The sequence below is a fragment of the Gallus gallus genome, chromosome 2, assembly GCF_016699485.2.
Source record: "Gallus gallus isolate bGalGal1 chromosome 2, bGalGal1.mat.broiler.GRCg7b, whole genome shotgun sequence".
Classification (NCBI taxonomy): domain Eukaryota; kingdom Metazoa; phylum Chordata; class Aves; order Galliformes; family Phasianidae; genus Gallus; species Gallus gallus.
Window position 1 is genome coordinate 128,305,606 of NC_052533.1, and position 24,320 is coordinate 128,329,925.

A 24,320-nucleotide genomic window follows, 5' to 3' on the forward strand; every position below is an offset into this window, starting at 1 on the left:
TCGTTTGTTAACGTTGTTCCACAAGCACCCACGACAGCTGGCATCCATACCAATACAATACTTCACCTAAAAACCGTGGCTACGCGAAGATGAATCTTTCTCATGGGAGCATGGGAAACTTTGCATGTCGATTTTCCTTTCTTTTAAAGGTAGATGGCTTCAAGCCCCAGGACTGTCCACAGCTAAGACATTCATTTGGTAAGTGCAGTAATAGTTGTTTTTAAAAGCAGGCAGAAAATATGACATTTTACATTTGATTTTTATTATCTTTCTTTAATCAGACACGTTACAATGCACAACTGTGTCTTTAGCCAGATAACAGGGTGTCGTTCTTCAGATCGGGAAGAGGTGAAGGACTCCCAGCCCTTCGTCTGACCTTTTAGGTAAAAGGAGTATCACAGATATCCTAAATAAGAACTATTCCCTCATTTAGTAGAGCATCCCCACTACACTCATAAAGCCTTTAAAACAGTTCAGTCATAGATTTCACTTGTTCCTGTATTTGAGATTGCAGCTACTGTAACGAGGGGCCTTAATGACCCAAGGATCACTCTTGCCTTCTACAAGCTACACAGAAAAAACATCAGTTCATATGGTGTTTTCTAACTGAGCATCGTACAGTCTTGAGAATACAATTCTAACTTCACCATCCTGCTACTGATGCAGCTTTCCAGCTCTTCAATGCTCATTGAGAGAGAGTGTTTACGAAACAAAATCTTTTTATTTAATGCTACACAATCTGAATTGAAAGAATAGAACATATACGTCACCTCGAGACCAAACTACAGGGATACATCCCAGAACATTTTCCAGAGTAAAACCAGATTACTGATTACCGGTCAGTGCAAGAAACACCTTTATCCATTTGCACTCAGTGTATTTTAGACAAACTACAGCATCAGAACATTTAAGTACCTCTCCTCCATACAGCAGATCTCTTACTCTGTGGGAACCAGGTTGTCGGGATATACTTATTGATAACATTAAAGAAAACCAAATGAAGGGTTACATTCTGATGTCAGGTGTACAAGTGCAGTAGTGGATTACTCGCAGAGGAGAACAACGTTATCTATAAAAGTTAAGTGGTATTCAGGTTATCCTGGAGTGACTATAATACAGAGAAACTTCATGTCAAAGTAAGTATTTACACAGAAACTGTCACAGCAAAGAGGACAGGAAGCTAGTCTCACAGAAGTACCATTAAAAAGCAAATGAGTGGACGAAGACAAAGGCTTTGACTTTATATAATAAAATACCAAGTGCATTCTTTTAAGTGAATGAGTCTTTGAGACTATGGTCCTAGACTTTAGGAAGCCATGTGAGGGTCAGATGTACAGTCCTGCTGTGTAGTAAGGGTTACTTGGACTGCCAGGATTATTACGTCTCTTGTAACAGCAATAAATCACAGCAATTCCAGTGGTGTTTCTCACTGCGAGTTCTAAATGAAAGCTCTTAAATAAACCCCCTCCAAATGCCAAAGATAGGTTGCTTTTTTTTTGTACAGCAGATCCTCCAGAACAAATCAGATGTTTTTCCACTACTTCTGCACCGTACATCTGGGATTAGAACTGAGCCCAGAACACTTAAAGGCTAATTATGTTTAGCTTCTCAAATGCTCTTGGCCGGAGAGTTATTATCCAGCTTTTTCTTGTCAATGCAACTTTAATCACATGCAATTTCTTAAGCTAGCCATATCATTTCAGTTACTTTGGCTGTTTTCCAACAGGCTTATTTTAGGCTCGTTGCAAAGAAAGGTTATTAATGGCTGGCTATTCTACGTATTTCTTGAAGAGCTGCTACTAAAATGACCAGATGCATTTGAGGGTGAGCACTTGTGGCTGACTGCTCAAGTAACTTCACAAATCTTCTCAAATTAATTTCTCAACTACGAGTAGAATTGTTTTTAACTAATGTTTGAGAGCATTTTTTAAGCCAGCATACCCAAAAGCATTAAACTTTACCACCTCTCAGCTGCCTCGGCCAACTACCAACTATTAAGGATCACAAGGCTAACCAGAGTCTCTCCAGTGCAAGACTCTAAGGAACTAGCTCGAGCCCTCACAGTACAGGAATCCCATTTGAAATGGCTTGTAGTAATAGACTCCAATGCACAGGACAAAACCGTAGAACAAAGTCTCAGGATACTATGCAGCCTCTGGGGAGCTTGCTGTGCCTCTCGAGTCAGTAACTTGAAATGAGTGACTGAGCTCAAGCAGGCACCACACTGAACAGTCAATCTGAGCAGCTTCCCTCTTGCGGTAAAATTAATTTACTGTAATGTACATTACTTTCAGTGGAATGATACTGCTCGTGTTTTAGCAGGATGGGGAAGATTCCACTTTGTCTTTTTATTGTTTTATAAGGCAGATAATGCAGAAAGTTAAAACAGAACTTCTACAAGCATTTAATCTGTGATATTGTAAAATCAAAGTACTACTTTATTAAATGAGTTATTTTACACAATATGAACATCAATATAATTACAATTGTAAAAAAATTTTTGTTTTTATAACAAGTATGGACTGATTTTTTTTCAGGATTTCCAAAGAGGGCACAACTGTACATTTACACAATTGTCTTTGCATGAAGCCCAAGAGGGAACAGCATAAAAATATGAATGTTTCTGTAGCCCCTTCATTTTTGCTGATCAACAGTTTTAGAAAAGCAGCTGCAGGTTTGTTATGTAAGGTCTGACAGTAGAAGAGTCAATAGGTGCCATGATTTCACCTATAAAAAATAAGAATAACTTAGTTAAGCTGAACTGTTACACAACGCTGTTTACTTTAGAGTGAAAGAAATACAGCGACTCTGGTTTTCACCTTATTTCAGCCTTTAATTGTAACTTGTTTCAGTTACAGTCTAACAACTGGCTGTTAAGAGACCTTCTAGAGAGAAAATAGAGGTTACATTTTCTATTTGAATGCAGAAAAAAAAATCTGCATTCACTTGCATAACTTCAGGAACAAAAAAGGCTGAATCGTTAGAAATATGCTAAACAATTCTGCTTTCATTACATGGTTTCTAACAACAGGCACATTTATTATAAATATTTTGTTCCAAGCAAGAACTGTGGAAGCAAACATTTCAAAGCAGTAACTGAAGAATAAAGTATTCCTACAACTCTACGGACGAGCATTGCAAATAATGTTAATACCTCCTTTCAAGAGATCTTCCATGCAATGACAACCATTTCAACCACGTAACAACAGTTCAGAGGCATAACTTTAACCTATACTTAATTTTTATATTAAAAATAAGGCATCTTTCAAGTCCAAGTGAGTGGGGGAAGGAAAAAACCCAAACAAGTGATAATATACCTTAATTTTTAAATGATTATCTGATAAAAGTAATGACCTGTAGATATCTTTACGCCTGAACATCAGCCAGTTCTGGAGGAAGTGGAGTCTTAGGATGTTTGCTTTCAAAGTGCTGTTTGAAGGTCTTGGGATCCGGCATTTGTGTCTGATTAAAGAGAGACATTTAACTTTACGTGCAGTGTAAGAGCTACAGGATAGTACAAAACCTGTTATCCCCCCATGTTTTATTTTACTCGTGAATCTAATTTGGAACCCTAACTAAGACCCTCAAAGTAACAAATCTATCCTAACCTATCCTAAAACTGATCATTTAAGTGAAAATGACAAATTAATCCTTCAGCTCCAAAATGGGCACGTGCACAGGAAAAACAACCAGATGGGAAGTATAACCCAAACAGCACTCCAGACATCTATTCTAACAGAAGTTAGTGTATATTGAACTTGCATTAAAGCTTTTGGCACCACGTAGTATCACTTTTCCTTCTCTACATTAACATCGATAACCACGGATGTTAAAACAGAAAGATCTTTTCTGTATGATGGAACTGGCCTACCTAGGGGTTGATCAGGAAGTCTTCTCAAACCTTCTACACTTTAGACAGCATACTAACAGTGCCCATCGATCCTCGCAATTCAAAAGGCAAGAAAACTACGTGAAACAGATCAGTACATGGCCTCTCCCCATTTCCCATATCTCAATTATTAGTCTAGAGACAGACCTGCGTACAATAATACTTTGGCTTCAGTTTTTCTTACCCTACAGACAGTGCAGGTATATATCAAAGCAGCCTTGGCTGCAGCCTTCTGATCGTGTCCTTGCTTCTTTTTTTGCTCAGCTTGCTTTTTGGCATTTTTCTGCTGCGACTGAATCTTCTGCTGTCCACGAGCCATATCTACAAACAGAAAGAAGACATTTAGTCTGCAAGTGGGAGAAACTACTGCTGCTAGCTGACTCAGAAGTCATAACTATGAATGTAAGTAGCCATGTGCTCTGCCCTTGCACTCTGACCCACAGCTCCCATAATTCATACACAACAGGCATCTGTTCAAGCTCCTTACTTTGTGAAGACCTTCTGGTTTCAGTAGTTTTCTAAAGAGACACAGGAGTTCTCTAGTCCATTCTATGGCTTCTTCCTTTAAAAAGCTTCAACACATAAATTTGAAAAATGTTTAACGAAGCCACTCAATTCTTATTTCTGGAACTTGCAATAGGTTTCAAGAAAAGGAAATTATCACTATTCCCCAAGCTGTATCACTGTCTTCTGGTGTACCTGTTTGTAATCTGCTTTGGAATTGAGAATGATGCATCATCCTTCTTTATCAAAGGTTGTTTTTAGAGGTGACCACCCTTTGCAATTTTCAGCTGATTTTAGGCATACCTACATACTTCTTGGAAATACATAAAGCTGTCTCCACCAGAAGACACTACTCTACGTGACCCAGAAGCACAAAGGAAGCTGACACCATTGCCACCTGCCATTACAAGGTCTACCAGGAACAGAAACAAGGTACAAAAGCCTTATTTCACAGAGAAGCAGAGCAGCAGATTCCAGTAGGAGTGCTCCACCCGCACACAGCCCACGAGGACACCCAGCTCAGCTCACAGCCCACCCCCAGAGCAGACGCCAGGCAGGATTCGGGCGCACCAACAGAACAGAATTCAGAATGCAGTTACGTAAGGCAGCAGCCCACTTCCAGCTATTATCTTTCCTACAGTCCCTCGTGTCCCACGCCTAATCCAGTTGTGGGGCTCACAGAAAAGCAAGGCTTACTACTACACAAGCACAGGACGGCTACTGAAGTCTGATTTTTCGAGGACAACTATGAAGGCCTACTGCTCCCAACAGGTTGGCTGGCTGGTTATCGCCCCTCTATGCACTGTGTCTGCAGCTCAGGAGAACACACTGCATGGACACAACTGGTCTGCCACGCAGTCCTTCCCACAAGGACAGAGGCCTTCCACTGAGTACACTGTTCACCCTCCTGCAGACTGAGCTCCAGCACAGAAAGCCCTTCCAGCTCTTGTAAATGGAAGCTTCTCTGAAACCTCGTCTGCATATGGAAAATTCACTAGTTCTGCATGAGTTCCTGGACAGAAATCATCACAGTGCTCAACCCCAAGCATGACAGTCCTGATCCAAAACAGCTTGCAATCACTGCAAACCCAGGCCACAGTCTCTTTTTTCCATGGTATATAGCACCACTACCCAGCCCTCTGGAGAAGGGTCACACTACAGCTTCAGTACTCCCTTGCCTTCCCTCATCACTTTCCCTAAAGAAATTCCTAAGTCCAAGTAACTCCATAGCTATTATCCTTCTATGTGACTACGTGAAGGCAAGAAAACACCAGTTTTACTAACAAGCGTACAGAAATACACGTGGCATTCACAGCTTCCATGAGATGCAGGGGGAAGCGTTACACTGAAAATCCCAGCCCGTGTTTCACTATCAGGAGTTTCAGCAGATGTTACAGTTACACCGAAACATCCCAGCTGGGGCCTCACTCTGCTCCTGCACAGCTTGGCTCAACAGGAACACCACAACCGCATTAAAAAACAGAAAGAAGTAGAGGTATTGCCAATTGCTTTGCATGCACTAAAAGGAACCGGGGAATTTATTCTGGTTCTGTTTTGTTGGCGTTATGGAAATCCTTCTGAACTGAAGGTCTCCTGACAGGCAAATTTCCATAAAGCATTTGTGTGTAACTTCATACAGTGGTCCCTTGAAAAGAGCACAACTCGCACATTGCACCAGCTCAGTCATAGGACCCTCCATCGGGCAGCTGATGCTTTCAGTTAAGACACAAACAAGGAAACACAAACATCTGCTCAAACATAACCTCCCTGTGACGCCTGCAACCAAAAAGACAGCAGCATTTAAATGCTGCCGGTTACATTAATGAAGCTGGAACACACGGAACGAATACTTAATTACTGGAAAATTAAGATTACTCGAACTATCTGCATACTAAGAAAGCAACTAAAAATCTTTTTGTAAACGCACTTTAGGATAGAAGAGCTCATCCACAGCCCTAAATCTGTCCGCACAACACAGACGAGCGCTGCTCCCCCTGTCAGGCACACCCTCCCGGAGCGCAGCACGCCGGCCCGCTGTTTTGAAATATAGCAGCACGAGCGCCCGGGAACGCACAGCAACGCGCCGCGGAACGAGAGCACGCGTTGCGGGCAGCGGGACCGCAGCGCTCGGTGCCCCACGCAGGCCGCTCCCTGCAGTAACCGGAGCGGAGCGGGCGGTTCCGGGGCCCTGAGCGCGGCGCCGCAGCTGCTTCCGCTGCCCCGCCAGCCGCGCGAGGCCCAGCTCCGCGGCCGGCCTGCCCGGGGCCTGCCCGCAGCATCGCCCGCAGCATCGCAGCGCGCAGCCCGCGCCGGCCCCACGGCTCCCTGAGGGGCGCTTAGGAGCGCGGGAAGGCGGCGGGCGCGGCTGCAGCCCGCACCCCTCGCTCGCGGAGCCCGGCACGGGGCCCGAGGCCTGCGGTGGGGAGGCCTCCGCGCCTGCGCCCAGGCCGCCCCCATCCCCTTGAGGCCGGCCGGCCCCGCACCCCAGCCGGCCCCGTTCCCCGACCGCCCTGCTCCCCTCACCCGGCTGGGAGCGCGGCCTAGGGGCCCTCGCGAGCGGGAGGAGATAGCTCCGCGCGGCCCCGCCGCAGCCGCCGCCGCTGCCTGAGAGAAGGAGGAGGGAGGAGGGGAGCGACCAGCGCGCATGCGCGGCCCCACCTCAGCGCCCGCACCGCCCGACCTCGGCGGCCAATGGCGGCACCGCGCCGTTACATAACGCGGGCAGTGCGGCATCAATAGCCGTGCTGAGGCGGGGCGGTCTGGAGAGTGTAGGTGGGCCGTTTGAGGGCAGGGTGCGGGGTCACAAACTCGGGGGAGTTAAGATTGAAAGAACGTGCTGAGTGGAGGGAAGCGCGGTTTTCGTCAGGTGGAAAGGGCACAGGGCTGTGCACAAGGCAGACTGTGCAGGGGAAGGCTGTTGGTAGGTGGCTGGGAGGGTGCTGGGTCACACGAGCTGAGGTGCCAGTGGGGCTGGGGAAGGAGCAGTGGCTTTGTGCTGACATCACGCGTCCCAGAGGAAGGCCGGGAGTCCGTGTCTTCACTCATTGCACACCTACAAGGAACAGGAGAGACTGAGGATGTACCTTCTCCTGCTCCAACACAGCCTTCTGTTGCTCCTTGATGGCAGCTGCTGTGGGTTGGTAGCGAGCCTGCAGCCTTGGGGTGCTCCTGTGTCACCTGTGTGCACACACAGGAGTTAGCTGGGTTGTCGTCTTACAGAGGTCAGGCTGGATGACTGGTGTGTGCCCTTCCCTCTGAGAGACAGGAGAAGTAACCGAGAATCTCTGCAGCAGTACTTGGCTGGGTCGTGGGGTTGTGGTGAAGGGTGGGCGGTTTGGAAGCAGGTGGCTTTCAGAATGTGGTTTTGTACTGTTCAGAAAGAAGACTGCCAGGTGAACCAAGTGGCCTTTCTACTGGCTGATGCTGTTTCAGGAATGCTGCTGACCTCAGCACTGGTGCTAGAGACTGCTGTCCGGGGCCGTGTCCCCGCACTGGGCACTGCTGCACGTCTGACTGGATGGGAATTTCCAGTAATGTGGATTTCTTGACCGCTGAGTTCTTGCTGCTCTCTGAACCTTCTGCTGCTGCTGCAGGCAGAGCTGAGCTCTTCATGCGGCACAGAGGACCACAACCTTCCCTCTGGCTGCTTCGTCTGTTGCCTTTTGTGCTGCAGCATGGGTTCCTATATTGCCCAAATCATTGCTCTGCAATTAAGACCCCAGCAAAGGGACCATTAGGAAATCAAACCCGTTGTGGGGGAAAAAAAAAAAAATGAGTCCCCATAGTTGGCGTTACTGTTATGAAAATAAAGAAGTAAATTTCCCCATTTGCTCTGAATGATTTTTCAGTTTATTCACTGCATGAAGCCAACTGATCACACCAAGGGGATTATTTACACGTACGCATGCAGGGCAGCAGAGAGACGCGGGGCGGATATGGTGAGCTGGTGGAGAGGCAGAGCTGGCTGTGTGAGGGATGCTTTGCATAGCTGTGTCAGAATGAAGTGGTTGTAGCTGCAGATTATCTGGCTCGTGGACTTCCTGTGCTTTGTGCTACTCCTGTGTGAGGTAAAGCAAGCCAGAGTACATGAAGGAAAGTTAAAATTAAAAAGAAAAAAAAAACCCTTTAGATTGAAACGTTGTGTTTGCAAATAAATAGAAATATTCTGCTGTTTTTCTGTGCGCTTCTTTAATTGTTGGAGTGTTGGTTTTTTTTTTTTAGCTTCAAAGAAACTCTCAAACCCCATGGATTTTACCAAATATTCTGCATTAAAATAAAACAAAAATCAGTAATATCTCTCTGTAGTTGAATGTAGACCAAATGCAAGGAGCTTACCATTGTGCCCAAGGCCAGCCTTACAGAAATGCTTCAGACATTAGAATCTGATGAAATGTGTAGTGATGTCACATGGAGAGGAGACAGCTCCTTTTGCTATAGATTGGGCATTTCAGTTTTTGTGGAGCCCCTAAGTACAGTTCAAATAAGCAAGTAAATAATTAAGAAGGTCTTTCCTTTTATGATGGCTTGATTGATCAGAAATAATGTTCTAATTAAAGGCCAAGCATCGGTGTGGTGAACAACAGCAGGCTGAAAAGGAGAGAATGAGAAGAGCTGGAGTCACTCACAGTATGGTGGTAAGAGAGCTTTATATCACAGAAGCATAAGAAATTCCACATCTTTTAGTGCAGTCTTACTTTGCGTACAGATAAGTTTAAGAACAAAGGGTGGAATTATGTATGATTATTTCTTAATCATTTTGTTTGTTTACTTGTCTGGTAGTCCTTACTGTTAGTTGCTGTCATGCTTATTTCGCATCTCTTTGAATTCTATGTCCCCATCGTCTTTTGTTCAGGGACAGAGATGCACTTTCTGGCATTATATCAAAATACCTGTTCTGCTCAACAGCAATTTGTTGGCACTTGACTTTAGTTGCTAGTTAGTCTGAGCTATCTCACTTTAAAGTGACTGGTGTCCCCAGCCACCGTTCCCTGCTACGAACCGCCTGACATTTTGACATATGTTATGAAACCCACTTTGGAAACAGAAGTTTGTTTATGGCAGAATGGGTGGGGCTGCATCTCCCTTCTGAATCAGTTCCTGCTGGCATCTACCAGGCCCTCCCAATGGCATTCCCTGCCACATCATTTTGCTGCTTGCTTTTTTGCGTGCTCGCTATTGATCCAGCTCTGCATTGATCAAACCTCATCCCAGCAGCCAATCTCTGGCTGGTGGCCAAGGGCTGCCCTTTACTGTTTGCTTGTGGGGAGTACGCATACCAGCATCGTGAGTGTGGCTATCAAGCAATTTCTTTTGGTGCTGACCATGACCCCTGGCACATCTAACAAGCGAAGGGCAGGGTGAGGGATGTGCTCCAGGCCTGCCAGTGGTGGATATGTTCTCACTAATTTTTGTGGATGCGGACCAGTGTTAACAGGAACATGAAAAAGAAGAGATTGGTTCTGCAGCTAAAGGTTGAAAGGCTTAGACTTTGAAGCCAGTATCCTCAGGAAGGATATGCAAAGCAGGTGTAAAAGTAGATCAGAGACGGTGCTGCTGAATTGCATGACCAGGTGACAGGGTGGCCTGCAGAGCACCAGGCAGGCTGGAATCCTCCCCATTTAGCTTTTTGATACGATCGTGCAGCAGTACTTAACATGGCTGAAGGTCCTGACAGGATAGTGTTTTGCTCACTTGCCCTTTCTCTGCCATGTAGATTTTTCTCTCCTACATGCATTAGTACATCATTATTCTTCCTGCAAGAGCATTCTTCACAGCCACTGCTCCAGCTCTCATACCTCCAGCTTGCACTCACCTGACACCATGTTGACCCCTGTTCCTCCATTGCCCCCAATGGCCATGTGCTACTTTTCTCCAGCTGGGATGTTGACACCTCACGGGTTTGCACAATATTGCTATTGTGGTACATACAAAAAAGCATGAGATCTAAAACCATGTATTCACTTTTCAGGTTGCCTAGTTTTTTAGCTCTGCACCAGTGTGAGACGATACCAAATCACAGTACACACATGGTGCAGAAAGAAATGTCCTAAAGCATGTGACGATATGCCTCTTTCTGCATGTTTCTGCAGAACTAGCTGTTTTTCAGTGCACAGTGTGCTGATCTACAGACTGCTTCAGTAACACTCCTCTCTGTTGGAGGGGGAAGAAAAGCCCAAGGAAGGATGTGACACGGAGCTGCCCACATCCTCTGAGAGACGAAAAAAGAGAAGGCTTGAGTGAAAAAGCTCACGAGGAATGACAGAGAGGGAGGTGGTCAGCAGCTGTGAGATCCAGTTGCTCAAAGGTTGGTGAGGCTGATGCATGTCCTGGAGAGCACAGGCAATGACTGTCTTATGACCTCTAAGCATTTTGCAGGTTTTCCACTTTTAAACCCACATTTTTTCTGCTTAAGAAAAGAAAAAAGAATACAAGGCGCAAATGCCTTTCTCAGCATGTCACAACTTTTTTGACCAACCCACGCAGACGAACTGGAGGCCTTGAGAACATATGCTTCTGTACTATATAAACAGTTTAAAATAGATTTTAGCTGTGCACAGCATTACGTACTGTTACTATTTCCAAATGCACGCAGATTCATCTCATGCATTTATTTCCATTTTGCACGTGCCCTCCATTCATGCTTTTGAGTCTCATAGATTCTCAGATCCTTGCCTTATCATGAAAGCCAGTTTAGCTGTAGATTTTTCAATAAAAATACCGATGTTTTGCTCATGTTCTAAAGATATATTTTAATACCTGTATGAAACATCCCCACACCATGCTATGTGCATATTAAAATGTGCAGCAGTTGTAATTAAAATCTCTTACAAACGTGCCAGCCTTGTTCACAGCTCGCCTCTAGCCTCGAGGAGGGCGGTACATCCTTATGTCTGTGCTTCTGAGTGGCTGTACATCTTGGAGATGCCTCTCCCTCTGCCTTTCAGTTATCCATGAGCAGATTTTTGTTTCATCCTGGGAAGAGCAGGAAGTTCTTCCTGCTGTCCAAATAGTATGTGAAATCTTGTGATCGGGGAAGCAGAGGCCAAGGACGCATCCCAGAATGACACATCCCAGAATGAGCACTAGGACACAGCATGCAGGAATGGTCTGTGCTGCAGCACGTGCCCCCCGGAAGGAAGCAGCCTCGGACATCCAAAAGCACTACATGATGCAGGTTTTCCCAGGTCTGCAGCACTGGCTCAGCCCCAGCAGTCCGCTGCTTCAGGAAGAGCTCAGTGAAAAACATCTGTCAGATTTCAATTTTTTCCTTCTTAAATACCCCATTACCTGCACTCTGAAGTCCCTGTATGACTTAAAGGCAGGAATCCAAAGAGCCTGCTGCAAACTGAGCTGTGAGGATTGCTGTGATTGCCGGTGCTTCCTGCCAGCTGCTGACCACTTGGAACATACTGAGGTCTAGCTCACAAACACTGGTGGATAAATGGGACCTGGCAAGAGAAATCATGGGAATTATTTGGTTTACATCAGTTGACTGGATCCTGTTGCTTTTTGCAAAAGATCCCAAAGTGCACACAGTGCAGCAGGAGAGCAATATGCTATGAAAATACAGAACAGAAAATACATGTCTAGAAGCAGCCAGCAGTACCAAAAGGCTACAGCTTTGCAGAGGCAGAACACATTACTTGCAGGGAGGTGAGGTGGAGTCAGAATTACCGGTGCTGAGCTTATGTGGATATAGGAAGCCCACGGTCATATCCCAGTAGAATTAAGCTTACTCTTAAGACACTCAGAGTGCCATGGGAGGGAGGAAAGGAAATCCCTTTTCCTGCTTTATGGCTGGTGTTGAGTAGCACAGGCAACGGGCTGCTATTTCACTCTGTCCTTTAGCCTGGCTTCTGCTTAGAAACTGCAGGAGAAAACCAAAGAGAATGAATTATGCTTCTGTGAAAACCCTCAGTGCGTATCTCCAGTCAGGCAAGAGAGAATAACACTTAGAGGAGAGTCTCAAAGCTGAAAAGAAGCAAGAGCTGGTTACGCGGTATCATTAGGTACAGACTTACATACAGTGGCATTGTACTAAGCTATAACAATTTAAATGCCTTGTTTAAACTACTTGATTTTAAAAGTAAAATTAAAAAATCAAGACCTTAAGGTCTGCTGATCTGTGAAATTAATTTGAAAGGTTGTACTCTTACAGCTTGGCTGAAAAATTATAATGAACTGAACTGGAAATGCCTAAAGTGGAGGCTCACGTGTCAGTTCCAGCAGGGAAATGTCTTTTACAGTGCTGCCATAGGCAAAAAGACCAAGTTAGAGGACAAAGGCCTGATCCTGTCCGTGCTCAGCCAGAGGTGCAAGCCCAATGCCTTCCTGCTGCACTCTCCGCATCCCCAGACCAAGACTGCAGCCCCTGCTGTCCTTCACATGAGCCTCCCTGCTCCCATGTCTCTGTTGTACCCTTTGCCACAGCAGCTGTCCCCGGCTCTTGCTGACACTGTCTCCTGTGTCCTGGCATGCACAGCTGTGCAAAGCTTGCAGCGAGGGCTGCCAGCGCAGCCCAAGCCCTTGCTCATTTCAGCTGTTCCCTATTTTAAAACATGCACCTTTAAGTAAGATAAATTTAAACTGTAAATAATATCCTGTTGCTTCTGTGTTCTTCTCTGATACCATAAAGAGTTCTTTGACGTGAGAAATCTTTTCATCATGTAGGTAAAGATCATTATCAAATCTTTTCTTTACCTCCCTCTTTGATAAACTGAAGAGCTTGTGCTAGCAATGAATAGAAGCATAGAATCACCAAGGTTGGAAAAGACCTCCAAGATCATCTAGACCAACTGTCCACCTACCACCAGTATTTCCCCACTAAACCATGTCCCAACATCTAAACATTTCTTGAACACAATAGTGCTTTGCTCCAAACAGTTACCAGCACCACTACAAAGGCTGGCACCGAGGATGGCTTTCCATTTATAATTATTGTTTGAGATTCCATGTACTCAGATCCCAGTCTGTTGTCATGGTTTCCATCAATTTCTTCAAACAGAGGGCCCGTATCTTGGCTTTTCTGACTGTGCCATGGACATGTGCGATGTGGGCAGACACGCTGCCCTGTGGAACAGCCATCGGGTCCAGGTCTCATGGTGCCCAGATGTCCTGATGGAGCCTCTGTCCTGACTGAGTTATGAGGTGCCAAGAAGTCTTGGAGATTTCCACCAAATCTTTCTTTGGATCCCTCTCCCCATTTGCCCAGGTAGGCAACGTTTCCACAAAGTAACAGCCAAAGCCAGGTATTTGCTAACCACTTCCTTCAGCCTGAAAGCCTCCAGCAGAACCTCGATGTGGCTGTGCGTGGAACACAGGCTGGTGGGAGGGCTTGGGCTGATGTAGCTGCTCTGAAGCTCAAATCCCCTGCTCTAACCTGGCAGCATGGCGCAGCTCTAAACTCCATACATTAGACCTTAGCCTGGGCCAAGCAATGACCTTTGTGCTCAGCGCAGCTGGAGGCCTGCTGCTCCCCTTGCTCGAGGTAAGGCTCTTGGCCACACAGTGGCGATAAGGGAAGGAACGCACAGCCCTGCTGGCTCAGCACTGGAGGTGGTTTTCTGCCACACCTGGCTGTAAAGAAGGTGGAAATGTTTGTCTTGGGAAATAGGGGGAGGTAGAAGGAGCCACCCTCATGCGTAGCTTACCCAGTACGGGCTTTGGTCAACTCCATCTGAATGTGGGAAGAATTACAGGACAGCTCTGAGGAATCAGCAAAGGGCACAGTTGCCAGTCTCACCATCACCTGTTTTTTTCTGATCCCATTGGATCACCTGCCCTCAGCCATAGGACACTTCCACGCTTACATCTCAGTGGCAGCGTTAGATGTGCTCGGTCCATTTGGGACGTGCTGTGCAACAGAGATCCAACGCATCATCATCTTGCCCTGGGCAAAAGGGTTGGGGTGGTAGAAAACTGTGAGCACGTCAACCAACAGCTTTCTCAGGGCAAAATATTTATTTCCAGCAGTTAGGTAAAAGCATGACGGCAAGAGGATATTAAACCTGCTAGCATACTTGCATGTTGTGTCTCATCTAATGTTAGTGAATCCTGAAGTGTTTTAGGTGGGATTTACTGGAGCAGAAATGATCCAACTTGACTGCATGGGAGAAAGCCCAGTTGCTCCCACACGCCTGCAGCTCTTGCGACGAGGGGACAGCAGATTGTGGCACTGAGGTTATTGGCCTGGCACTGCTGCGTAGCGGCCCTTCTGACCAAAAAGCGTCAGGTGGCTTCCAGACAAGGACTCAAGATCCCATTACTCAGACCCCAAGGAGGAAAACAGCTGTTCTGTTGCACCATGGTGAAAAGACCACAGAAAGGATATGCAACACAGTGCCAGTAATCCCCCCAAAGTATCTGATAACCATAAAAAAACATTTTATAGTCTTCAAAGAAAGGGCTGACAACAAAGCTGGACATCCTGGTGTGAGTGACATGTTCCAGCCTGTCATGAAGGCCTTTACTGGAGACGGGGCATAGCCCAGAGGAGTTAAACCCAGGTCCCTCTGGGGAGTTGCTCTCCAATAACATCCCCACTGCTGCCCTTCAAGAGCTGGCTTTGAATGGGGCTGGCAGGGGCTGGAGGACACACATCACAGTGTGGCCTTGGCCATCCCCAGTCTGAATAATGACAGATGTATTATGGAAGATAATGCAAGCTATGAATAACATCATTCCTTAATGTCTAAAGAAGGTGAGACTGGGAATTTCTGACCTTTGATTTGCTCACCAGGCTTCTAAAAGGAGATAATCCCATGCAATGCTGAGGGCCACATTCCACTGACGCACGCAGCTCCATTAGCATCAGGTGCAGCGCGAGCGCTCAGACAACAGCTGTACTTAGCCCGTTGGGGTCTGCTCTCCGTTTATGTGCTAGACAGAAATACTGGAAGGATCCCAGCCCAGCTCTGCTGCTCTGAATGTCGCTGCTTCTGTGTGACTCTTCCCAAAGGGCCCACAAGTGAGTTTAAAAGAGGTGCAGCCGTTCATCCGCAGCTGGTACACCACACAGGAATGCGGTACCCGGTCCCCGAGCTCCTCATCCGCAGGACATGTCATAGCTCTCAGCAGCTGGTGACTGTGCTTTTCTGCTAGCCTCCCTTTGTGGTCTGCTAGCTGCTGTTCTAGAGATCAGCCTTGCTCTTTGGCGTTGATTCAAGTTACAAAGTCCAATTTATTCTGAGCACATCTACTGGCATTGCTGCTGCAGTGCATTGGCCCAGCCCATGCAATCTCACTAACTTGGGAGCAGCTCTGAGTCCTTCCCTGCTGCCAGCAGGCACAGCAGCAGTTAAGATGACGGTGGTGTTGGGAGGGCTCTCTCCTCAGGAGAAGCGTGGCCTCAGTGGCCTGTCCTTGCTAGGGAGACTGACCAGCATAGCAACATCTGCCATGGGCAGGGGGGAGCTCGGCTTCAGACTCAGATCTCATTGGGCTTTACATTCTTTCCTCTGTTTTATCTTAACTTTTCTGTTCCATACACAATGTTATCAGATCTACTTGGGCTTTGCTGGCAGGCCTCCTGTATGAGCAGTTACGTTCTGTTGGCAGGACCCGGCAGGCCAAGGTCAGTTGGTTTCCTCACATATGCCTTTCTGGATACCAGAGAGTCCAAGTGTAAGTGCAAGGGAAATGAAGCATAAACTCTGCTGCCTAACCATTTTTTAACATTTAGGGATAAGGGGTTTTTTTTGTAACCAAGAATAATAAAACCAAAGAAACTCACAGGTGCCAATGAACTCTCAGTCGTCTTTTTGTTGGCAATATCTGCAGTAGCCCAAAACTGCAGCACAGGAGAAACAAACGAGGATCGGAGCAGATATCTGTCATCAGCAAATAACAGCAACTGTTAATTATGCGGTGCTGCTATAAATGTGCTGTGCTGTGTAGTGATAAAAAAGCACCACTAGGAAGGACTTATGGTTTCCAAAGGCAGAACAAACCAAGATCCTACCCAGGTAGGAGCAGGAACATTTCCCAGTGGTGGGGACTTCATGCATGCACTGGGTCGGGGAGTAGCACCTCCAGTTCCTGAGGAGGTGGCACCAGGCTGCTGGGAGCAGCTTGATGGAAATTTAACTAAGAGAATACAGAGCAGAAATAACACAACAACCCCATAGTGAAAGGAACCCTGTCCTGAAGCATAGGTTGTGCTGGCAGAGCAGGGGCAGCTCTGCCAGCTGGACGGCAAAGCTCCATGGGTAATTGCAGCAAGCCCAGCTGGTGGCAAGGCGGAACGTGCTGCATGGGAGTTAATTAAGATCTCCAATAAAGATGATCCAAGCTGACCTCACTCACTGTTATCTGAGAAATGTGATGGGGTGTGCAGAAGCGGGGGCAGGCAACACAACAAGCAGCTTTGCTCAGAGGTTGTGTGTTGCACTTGGGTGTATCAGCACGAGCTCCAATCCCACATTTACCTTTGGGGCACAGTTGAGTTGTGCAGACTGCAGCCATATGCAGAGTCTTACGTGGAGCTCATGTTGCCTTTCGCCCTTCCTCACTCCTCCAAGTGTGGGAATGATCATTCTTCCGCTTTCTTTGGTTCTTTTGCCAACAAACTAATAGAAATGCCATATTGCTGAGCTATCAAACTGGGCAGAGTAGTATCTTACAGCTGCGATTTAAAGTCCTTTGTGAGCACAAGGTCACAATATAAGGAAGGTGAAACTGGGTGCTTGCAGGATCTTCCTTTCAATCCCAGCAGAGGTGGAGCATGCTGCGAGCAAAGGGCACCCGGGAAACTTGGTATATATATATAAAGATTCTTCTACGTAAGGAACTCTGCCAGGAATCAGCCCCCCTCGGTGCATGGCTATAGGGATGCCCAGGGTGCTGCCTGGGTGCGCTGTGTGCTGGGACTTCCCCAGAAACCTCACTGGAACCCAGCGAAGTTTTTCTGCAGCTTGAGTGGATGATCACTGATTCCTGAATAAATAATGTATTGCTTTCCTTCAAGATATTAATATGCATTAGCCAGAAGAGCTGAACAAGCTCAATTTTTTTAAGCAATCCCCACTGGATTTATAGCAGCTCAATAAACACACAGGTTGGGAGGGCTTGGGAGGGAGCTGGTTTGATCAAGTGCCAATCTGCATTGCAACAGAGCTGTCTGTGGGCATCTTGTTGGCAGACATCATGAAAAGACCTGAAATAATCTCTGGCCATTGCTATTATTTGCCTTACCTCCTTGAAATACGTAGTGCTAAAAATTAGCTAACATATGCACTTTATTTTCCGCACTTCCCTTGATTATTTTTTATGTATAAAAATAACCCCCTTGACAGCTTACCCTCTCCTTTTCAAGAATGTTCTTACATGAAATCTAAACGTGCTTCTATTCTCCATCTGCTTTGCCTTTTGCTTTCCCCATAGAAGCCCCCAGGAGTGGCACGGAGCAGTGCAGCCCCAGTGCTGCCCGCTTCCTCCCACTGCTTCGCAGGCTGCGGCCGCAGCAAGGGCATGCGCTGCTTTCCCGTCACATTTAATGAAAGATCCCAAGATAACAGGAAACGTGACGCATCGCCACTGCTGGGCATGTCCTGGCCCTTCCCAAAGGAGTTTCCCATCCCTGCGTCAGAGCTGTCATAACCAGAGGCACCTCTCAGAGCAGTGATAACATCTTGAGTGACTTAACATTTTGCAACAGAAGATTAAAGATTCCTCTGGTATTACTCGTTTTGTTTTATATATATATATATATATATATATATTAGTTTGAATTAATTTGCTATATGTGGGGCCTGCAAAAAGAGCGCTACTCTCTAAATCTGAGATAGCAAGTAGGCACCTGTACCCAAAGGCTTGTGGCCACAGGGCCCTTCACTCCAAGGTGAAGGGCTCAAGACTTATCCAAACTCCTCTTCCTCTTAAAGAAAACTTTATTTACCTTGCGGCCCAAAGCAGAAATGCAAACTAAGCATCAAAGAACTTGCTGGAGGGAAAGATGCCAGCTTCCCTCTGCACAGGTACTCAGACTCCAGAAGCTTAATCCCAGACCACAGCAGGACCACAGTTGAGCATTTGTGGGCCAGCTCCTGCTGTCATCTGACCCTTTGCTCTGGAAAGAACAGAGGAAATGCCATTATGAGACAGTCTGTAGCCACATACAGGCAGAAGAAAGGGATGAGGAAGTAATCATAGAATCACAGAATTGTTCAGGTTGGAAAAGACCTTAAAGATCATCGAGTCCAACCGCAACCTAACCATACTACCCTAACTCTAACAACCCTCCTCTAAATCATGTCCCTGAGCAGGAGAGAGGGTTGGGCTCCAGAGGTCCCCTCCAACACCTATGGTTCTGTGATTCTGTAGGTTATAGAAGCTCAAAATGATATGGCTGAAGGAAATATTGCTAACAGGAGCGCAACAACAAAAGATAGTTAGGAGAAGCGTTTATTTGTTTGTTTGTTTTTCCAAGAGAGGAGCAGATTTCTGCAGGAAACCTCATGGTCTTCTGGTAAGGCTGAACACAACCATGCAGAGTACGTTAGAAAGAGCTTTAAATCAGGCTAGCCCCAATATTTTGATTATTATATAATCATTTATATTTATACATTCATGGCTGATGCTAAAAACCCAATTGCTCAGATAAACTTCTTGGTGAACAATTTGTTAAAACCTTACAACGCATCACACGTATAGCTATTTCTCTCTTTATAGAAATGATTATGTAAAGCTCACAGAACGGCCGTAACATTCTTTGCTGACACGCAAGGAGTGGCAGCTGGCACCTCCCTGTGACCCATTTACTTTGCCTCCTCCAGAACCGCATGGCCCACAGAGGAGTGTTTCCACAGGAGCACTCAACCATTTGGCCATGGCATTGGTGATGTGGGGAGCAGCCGTGGGGCCCAGTGACCTTCTTTTCTCTTCTTGGGTTTTTTGGCCTTCTCTCTTTGTCCCCAGCCCATAGCTGTGTGCTGGAGGAGATGGGCACCTGGCCCAGGGGTCGGACAAACAGCAGCCACGCAGACAGCTTGAGAGTGTCTCTGGGAGCAATTGCCAACCAAGTGGGGAAGCGCTTTTGCTGCAAGGAGACCCCTCCTGAAGGCACCAGAGGGCCTCCTGGTGTGCTCCATGTGTCCTCACACGGTGTCAAGGAGTAAGGAAGGAGAGAGGCCTGAAAGGGAGCAACAGGAAGGATGAGAGTAGGGAGCAGAAAGCCTTGAGGAATACCTAAGAGTGCGTGACTCACAGGGAAGGGAGCTGCCTGGTAACACGAATTGACATAGCGCTCCTTTCATGGAGCATGGATTAGCTGAGGGCTCCATCTTTCTCTTACACGAAAATAGTGATTTCTGAGAACCAGAACTTTCTAGGGCAATCACTCAGCTTTAAATGGAGAGATCAAATGTAGAATAAATATCTCATTAAGCTTGACAGAGCGGTCTTTCTGCACAGCTCATAGCAGAAGCATGAAGGCTGGGATAAGAGCAAACCAGCCATGTGTGTGCTGCAGGCTGGCACCTGGCAGTGAGCGGCCCCTCCTTGTGCAGAGGTGCAGAATGCCACGCACACAGAGGAGCTTGCTCTCCTGGATTCTGCCTTTGTGAGCCAGCAGAAGGGAAAAGAAATGCCCCGAACCTTCACAGAGGAGTTTTCCTAAGGGTACAGCAGGGTTAAGCTGGGCGTTTGTTTCTGAAATTAACGTTCTTATGCAAATGAAAGCTGAATCCTTGATAAAAAGAGCTGCTGTGCCAATGGAATGAGACAAGACAGGGCAGGAGCTGGCTAGCATGAGGCCAACACCTGCTCTGCCCCTTGGTGAAATAATAACAGCTGAAAGGATGCAGGTCGACTTCCTCAGACTAGTATAACTCGTCTCTACCAGCGTGGGGCAACTAAACAGCATCCTCTAAGAGCTATTGGGCAGCTTTGTGGGAGTTGTCATGTAATGAGACAAATAGAAACATTTGTCTCATGGAAACAAAAGCAAATGCAACTAATTCAGCATATTCCTATTGGGAACTTGGCAACTAGATCCTCAGGAACTGTTGCTCATGTGAGGTTGGCTCAGAGGTTGCCTAAACATACTGCTCATTGCTTATACTGACGAAGGCTTGGATTTGGGCATCTTCTGTATGTATACAGGAAGTTGTGGTGCATCAGTGGATGGTGCCAGCATGGCTGCATATAGGTTTGCCCGTTATGGAACACCTGGCCTCAGGGCTGACCCTCCTTTCACCCTCCTTTGCTGTCCCTGATGGTGGTGAAGTGCTACCGGTTGTCCTGGAGCCCTGACCCAACAGCTGGCCCTGCGGAGCTGCAGGATGGGCTGGGGCACAAGCACTGGCACCACAGCATGGCTGGGCTTGGCTACACCTATCCTGCTCCCATCATTATGAGACAGGGAAAGGGAAGCTCAGAGTCTGATCTGTAGGCAAGCTGATATTGGCCTCTGTGGGAACCTCTGCAAATCATGGCACACAGTGAGCATCCTTGTAGCTCCATCCCAGGAGAAACAGTGAGGGCTGGGTTCGCCTCTCACGTGGGGCTGGAGCAGGTAACGGAGGAAGACTTGCTAAGCTGACACTAGAGGTGTGCTAAGGGAGGGGCTGAGTGTCTAATTGCCTGGTTCCACACAGCCAAGACCCAATTTCCCTGCTGACCACTCTCTGGTCCTTGAGAACCGACAGCTCTTTTCCCAGCTACTGCAGAACTAGATGTTTTTACCACATACTAAGAGTGCACATTATTTTTTGTCTCTTAGCAGGATGGTGAGCACAGTTTTCCTTGCTGATCAGAGGAACAACTTCTGGGTGGATTTGGAGACCACCTCCCAGGCTTCAGGCAGTGCCACGTGGCAGTGCTCCAGCCCCTCTCATTCCACCTCACTGCATTTCATGGGGACTTCCCAGAGCTCCAACTGAGGATGGAGTCTGCAAGCCACCTGCTGCAGGGAGGGCTGAAATGCTGCTACGCCTCTCTGCTTTCCTTTGAGCTTGGCAGTGCAAATGGCAGATGTGTCTTCTCCTTTCAGAAAACCCTCTTGTTCTGTTGTTCCCATTTTTTTCTCTCTCCAGCCTCTTTTCCACCATCACACACACTTCAGTCCCCTGCCTGCTCTGACTTTTATCCGCCTTCCCAGCTCGGTTCTCCATTTTCTCATCCCTTTGCTCCCTGCCATCTCGCCATTAGCTGCAGCATCTCCCCCAGTGCCAGCACAGGCTCCAGCTGCTCCACTGACTTATCTCCACTCTCTTCTCCTTTTCATCTTTCCTCTGTCCTGGACTTTTTCCAGTCTGTTTCCCTAAGTGCAGTCTGTGGCATAGCATTGTCTCTGACCTCGTTTTCCATTTCCATTAGTATTTTACAAGCAAGCTTGGGACTATCGCCTATCACCTTCTGTTTTTTCCAATTGTAAGGAGATCTCAGCTAAAGCAAACACTAGGAGATCCCAATAGCTGTCACTGAGATATGGTTATGATACTGCTATTATTTTTTCCTAAAACAGAAGAGCAGCTTGTTAATGTATTTACTCCTCTTTCAGTTAGAAATACCCTCCCTGCAGCTTATGTACAAGGCAAATGAAAGGCCCTTATTTCTCTCAGCTTACTCTTATATTTCACTGTGTGCACTGCAGCAGCTGACTGCAATGACAGCACCATGATAGGGGCCAGCGGATCCTCCTCCCCAGGGTGACCATCACTTAACCCAGCAGCCTGTGCTGTCCTGGCCCAGGTGTGCTCTGAGAGCAGCATCAGCTGTTGCTCTCTCCTGGCAAAGCTCGGGAAGGCCCAGCAGGAGGGCAGCAGGATTGTTCATGTCTGCTGCAGGTCTGCTGCTGCTGCTGCAGTGGGGCTGCTCGGCTCAGCCAGGTGCCAACACTGGTACTATACACATACATTATGTACATCATATGTACATAAATACATGTAGATACCTCATCTACGTGAGTGATGCTCTGAAGGTTCCCAGACAAACGCTCCAGTTCCTCTCTCACCACAATACATATAGTTTTGCTTTTTGTGCAGCCTCAGGACTCAAGAAGAGCTTGCTGGACAGAGGAGATTTCCTTTACTCAGGTTTCTGGGGTATAGAGAGGCTTGAGCTATGGCTGACTGGAAATTTTAAGAGGAAACCTACAGAACTGACCCCGGCTCTTGTTAAACCGCTCAGTGGAAATGTTACGAAAAAGCAGAGCTGTGTGGCTATAGGACTTTGCTACTTCCAACCCTGGCACCATAGAACCATAGAATCATAGAATCTTGAATTGAAAGGGACCCAAAAGGGTCATTGAGTTCAACTCCTGGCTCCACACAGCACCACCCCAAATTCAGACCCAGTGTCTGAGCGCTGCCCAAACGCTCCCTGAACTCCGGCACTCGGGCCGTGCCCACTGCCCTGGGCAGCCCGTTCCGTGCCCACCGCCCTCTGGTGCACAACCTGTCCCTCACCCCCACCCGCCCCTCCCCTGACAGCTCCATGCCGTTCCCTCGGGCCCTGTCGCTGTCACACAGAGCAGAGCTCAGCGCTGCCCCTCCGCTCCCTGTGAGGAGCTGCAGCCGCCATCAGGCCTCCCCTCAGCTCCTCTGCTCTGGGCTGCACAAACTCAGCCGCCTCAGCGCCCCTCATACATCTCGCTCTCCAGACCCTTCTCCAACTTTGTAACCCTCCTCTGGATGCTAATATTTTTATGACGTTTTCGTACTGTGGTACCCCAGACCACACACAGTACTGGCACTGTTCCTGGTGGGCCTCATTGTCCTCAGCCCTACTGTGCCTCCCTGCAGTGACTGCATGCCCATGGGGTACCGTGAATACAAATGCATGAAATGTTAGCTGCTCTCATGAGGTTTCTGGTTGGGTGGTACATCCTGGGCAAGGAGACATCCGATCACCACAGACAATGCCAAGGCCCTTTCACCCTTCAGCACCACAGCTTGCAGTGATTTTTGGGGAGGAACATACAGGAAGCCAAAGGCAACCCTCATGTAGAGGCTGCTGCCACTCACAGTCAGTGAAAGGCTGACGTTGGCCTCTCCGCATGGGGCAGCTTCCGTGACAGAGAGCAGAGGATATGCCCGTGTTCTTGCAGGTGGGACAGATCACACGGCACCTCGTGTCCTTGCTTCAATGGACGCGGAAGTCATGCAGAGCCTGGCTGAAAAATCACCCCTCTTCTAATAGGATATACGTTATTTTTCAGTTAGATGTAAAATGGTTGAAGCCTTTGGGAAAACTGCTTGCAAGCATGGGCTTGGATCCATGCAGTAATTTGCTCTCGCTGTGTGCCAGAGGACTCCCACTGCCTTCAAAGGAGGTGCAAACAGGGACAATGTGCCAGGTAGCAGAGCTGATTTCTTCCTTAGGCATCCACTTGTGCAATCGCCAGTTCTTGGCTGAGTTACCATGGTAATAAGAGTACATCATGGGCATTCCACTTGCTGTCACCAGGGTCAGATGAGAGGACAGTGCTCTGCGCTCAATGGTGCATCTGGGAGGGCTTTGAGGACAAGGAGCAGGGTGCTGCCCTAGAGCTCATCTGTCTGCCAGCAGGCACCAGGCTGCTCTCACCAAGGGAGAAGGAGATGACACGGGTGCTAAATGCCTGCAAGAAGCTGTGACCTGGAACTGAACAGATGAGCAGCCTCTGAACTGGCTCTGCAAAATGAGGTACAGGATCTGGGTTCTATTGCCTGCATGCAAACACTACTGAATCTTTATTTTCTTCCAGGGCCTGCAAAGCTTATGGAAAAAATGCTTCTACTGGTGCAGAAACCCTGTTTTGTGCAGCATGGAGTGTTAAATAGCACCTTGTGCAGAGACTGTGAGTGCGTATGTGGGAGGAGCACTCAGGTCCTGCTCTGGCAGCCCCAAGTGCTGCTGCCTTCCAGCTCTGCACTGCTTCAGCCTATTTTTATCACTTGGGCTGCAGTTTTTACTTACTATTCTTATCCTTCATTACTGATTACACCTG

General features: G+C 47.3%; 1 protein-coding gene and 1 long non-coding RNA gene across 5 annotated transcripts; one reads left to right on the top strand and one right to left on the bottom strand.

The window, feature by feature from the left end:
• Window positions 1-240: 240 nt before the first annotated feature.
• ZNF706 (zinc finger protein 706) lies at window positions 241-7,023 on the bottom strand. Of its 4 annotated transcripts, none has more exons than XM_025147347.3 (5): window positions 6,917-7,023; window positions 4,377-4,461; window positions 4,074-4,210; window positions 3,355-3,462; window positions 241-2,727 (listed from the first exon to the last, which is right to left on the bottom strand). In XM_025147347.3, the coding sequence occupies exons 3-4, from the start codon at window positions 4,206-4,208 to the stop codon at window positions 3,367-3,369; spliced, it is 231 nt and encodes a 76-aa protein (XP_025003115.1). In that variant the 5' UTR covers window positions 4,209-4,210; window positions 4,377-4,461; window positions 6,917-7,023; the 3' UTR covers window positions 241-2,727; window positions 3,355-3,366. The 4 variants fall into 4 exon arrangements, with proteins under 4 accessions (XP_025003115.1, XP_046782453.1, NP_001091000.1 ...); XM_046926497.1 differs by having other exon boundaries at window positions 6,321-7,023; NM_001097531.3 differs by lacking the exon at window positions 4,377-4,461.
• A 111-nt stretch (window positions 7,024-7,134) lies between these two features.
• LOC121109666 lies at window positions 7,135-8,566 on the top strand. Its single transcript, XR_005857877.2, has 2 exons — window positions 7,135-7,313; window positions 7,771-8,566. It is a non-coding gene; the product is annotated as an uncharacterized LOC121109666 (long non-coding RNA).
• The last annotated feature ends 15,754 nt before the right edge of the window (window positions 8,567-24,320 follow it).

Excerpts from the sequence above, each read along its gene's own strand:
- ZNF706 (NM_001097531.3), bottom strand. The coding sequence starts at position 4,208 with ATGGCTCGTGGACAGCAGAAGATTCAGTCGCAGCAGAAAAATGCCAAA. Across the intron at positions 3,463-4,073 it reads ATACCTGCACTGTCTGTAGG|ACACAAATGCCGGATCCCAA; the intron begins GTAAGAAAAACT and ends CTCTTTAATCAG.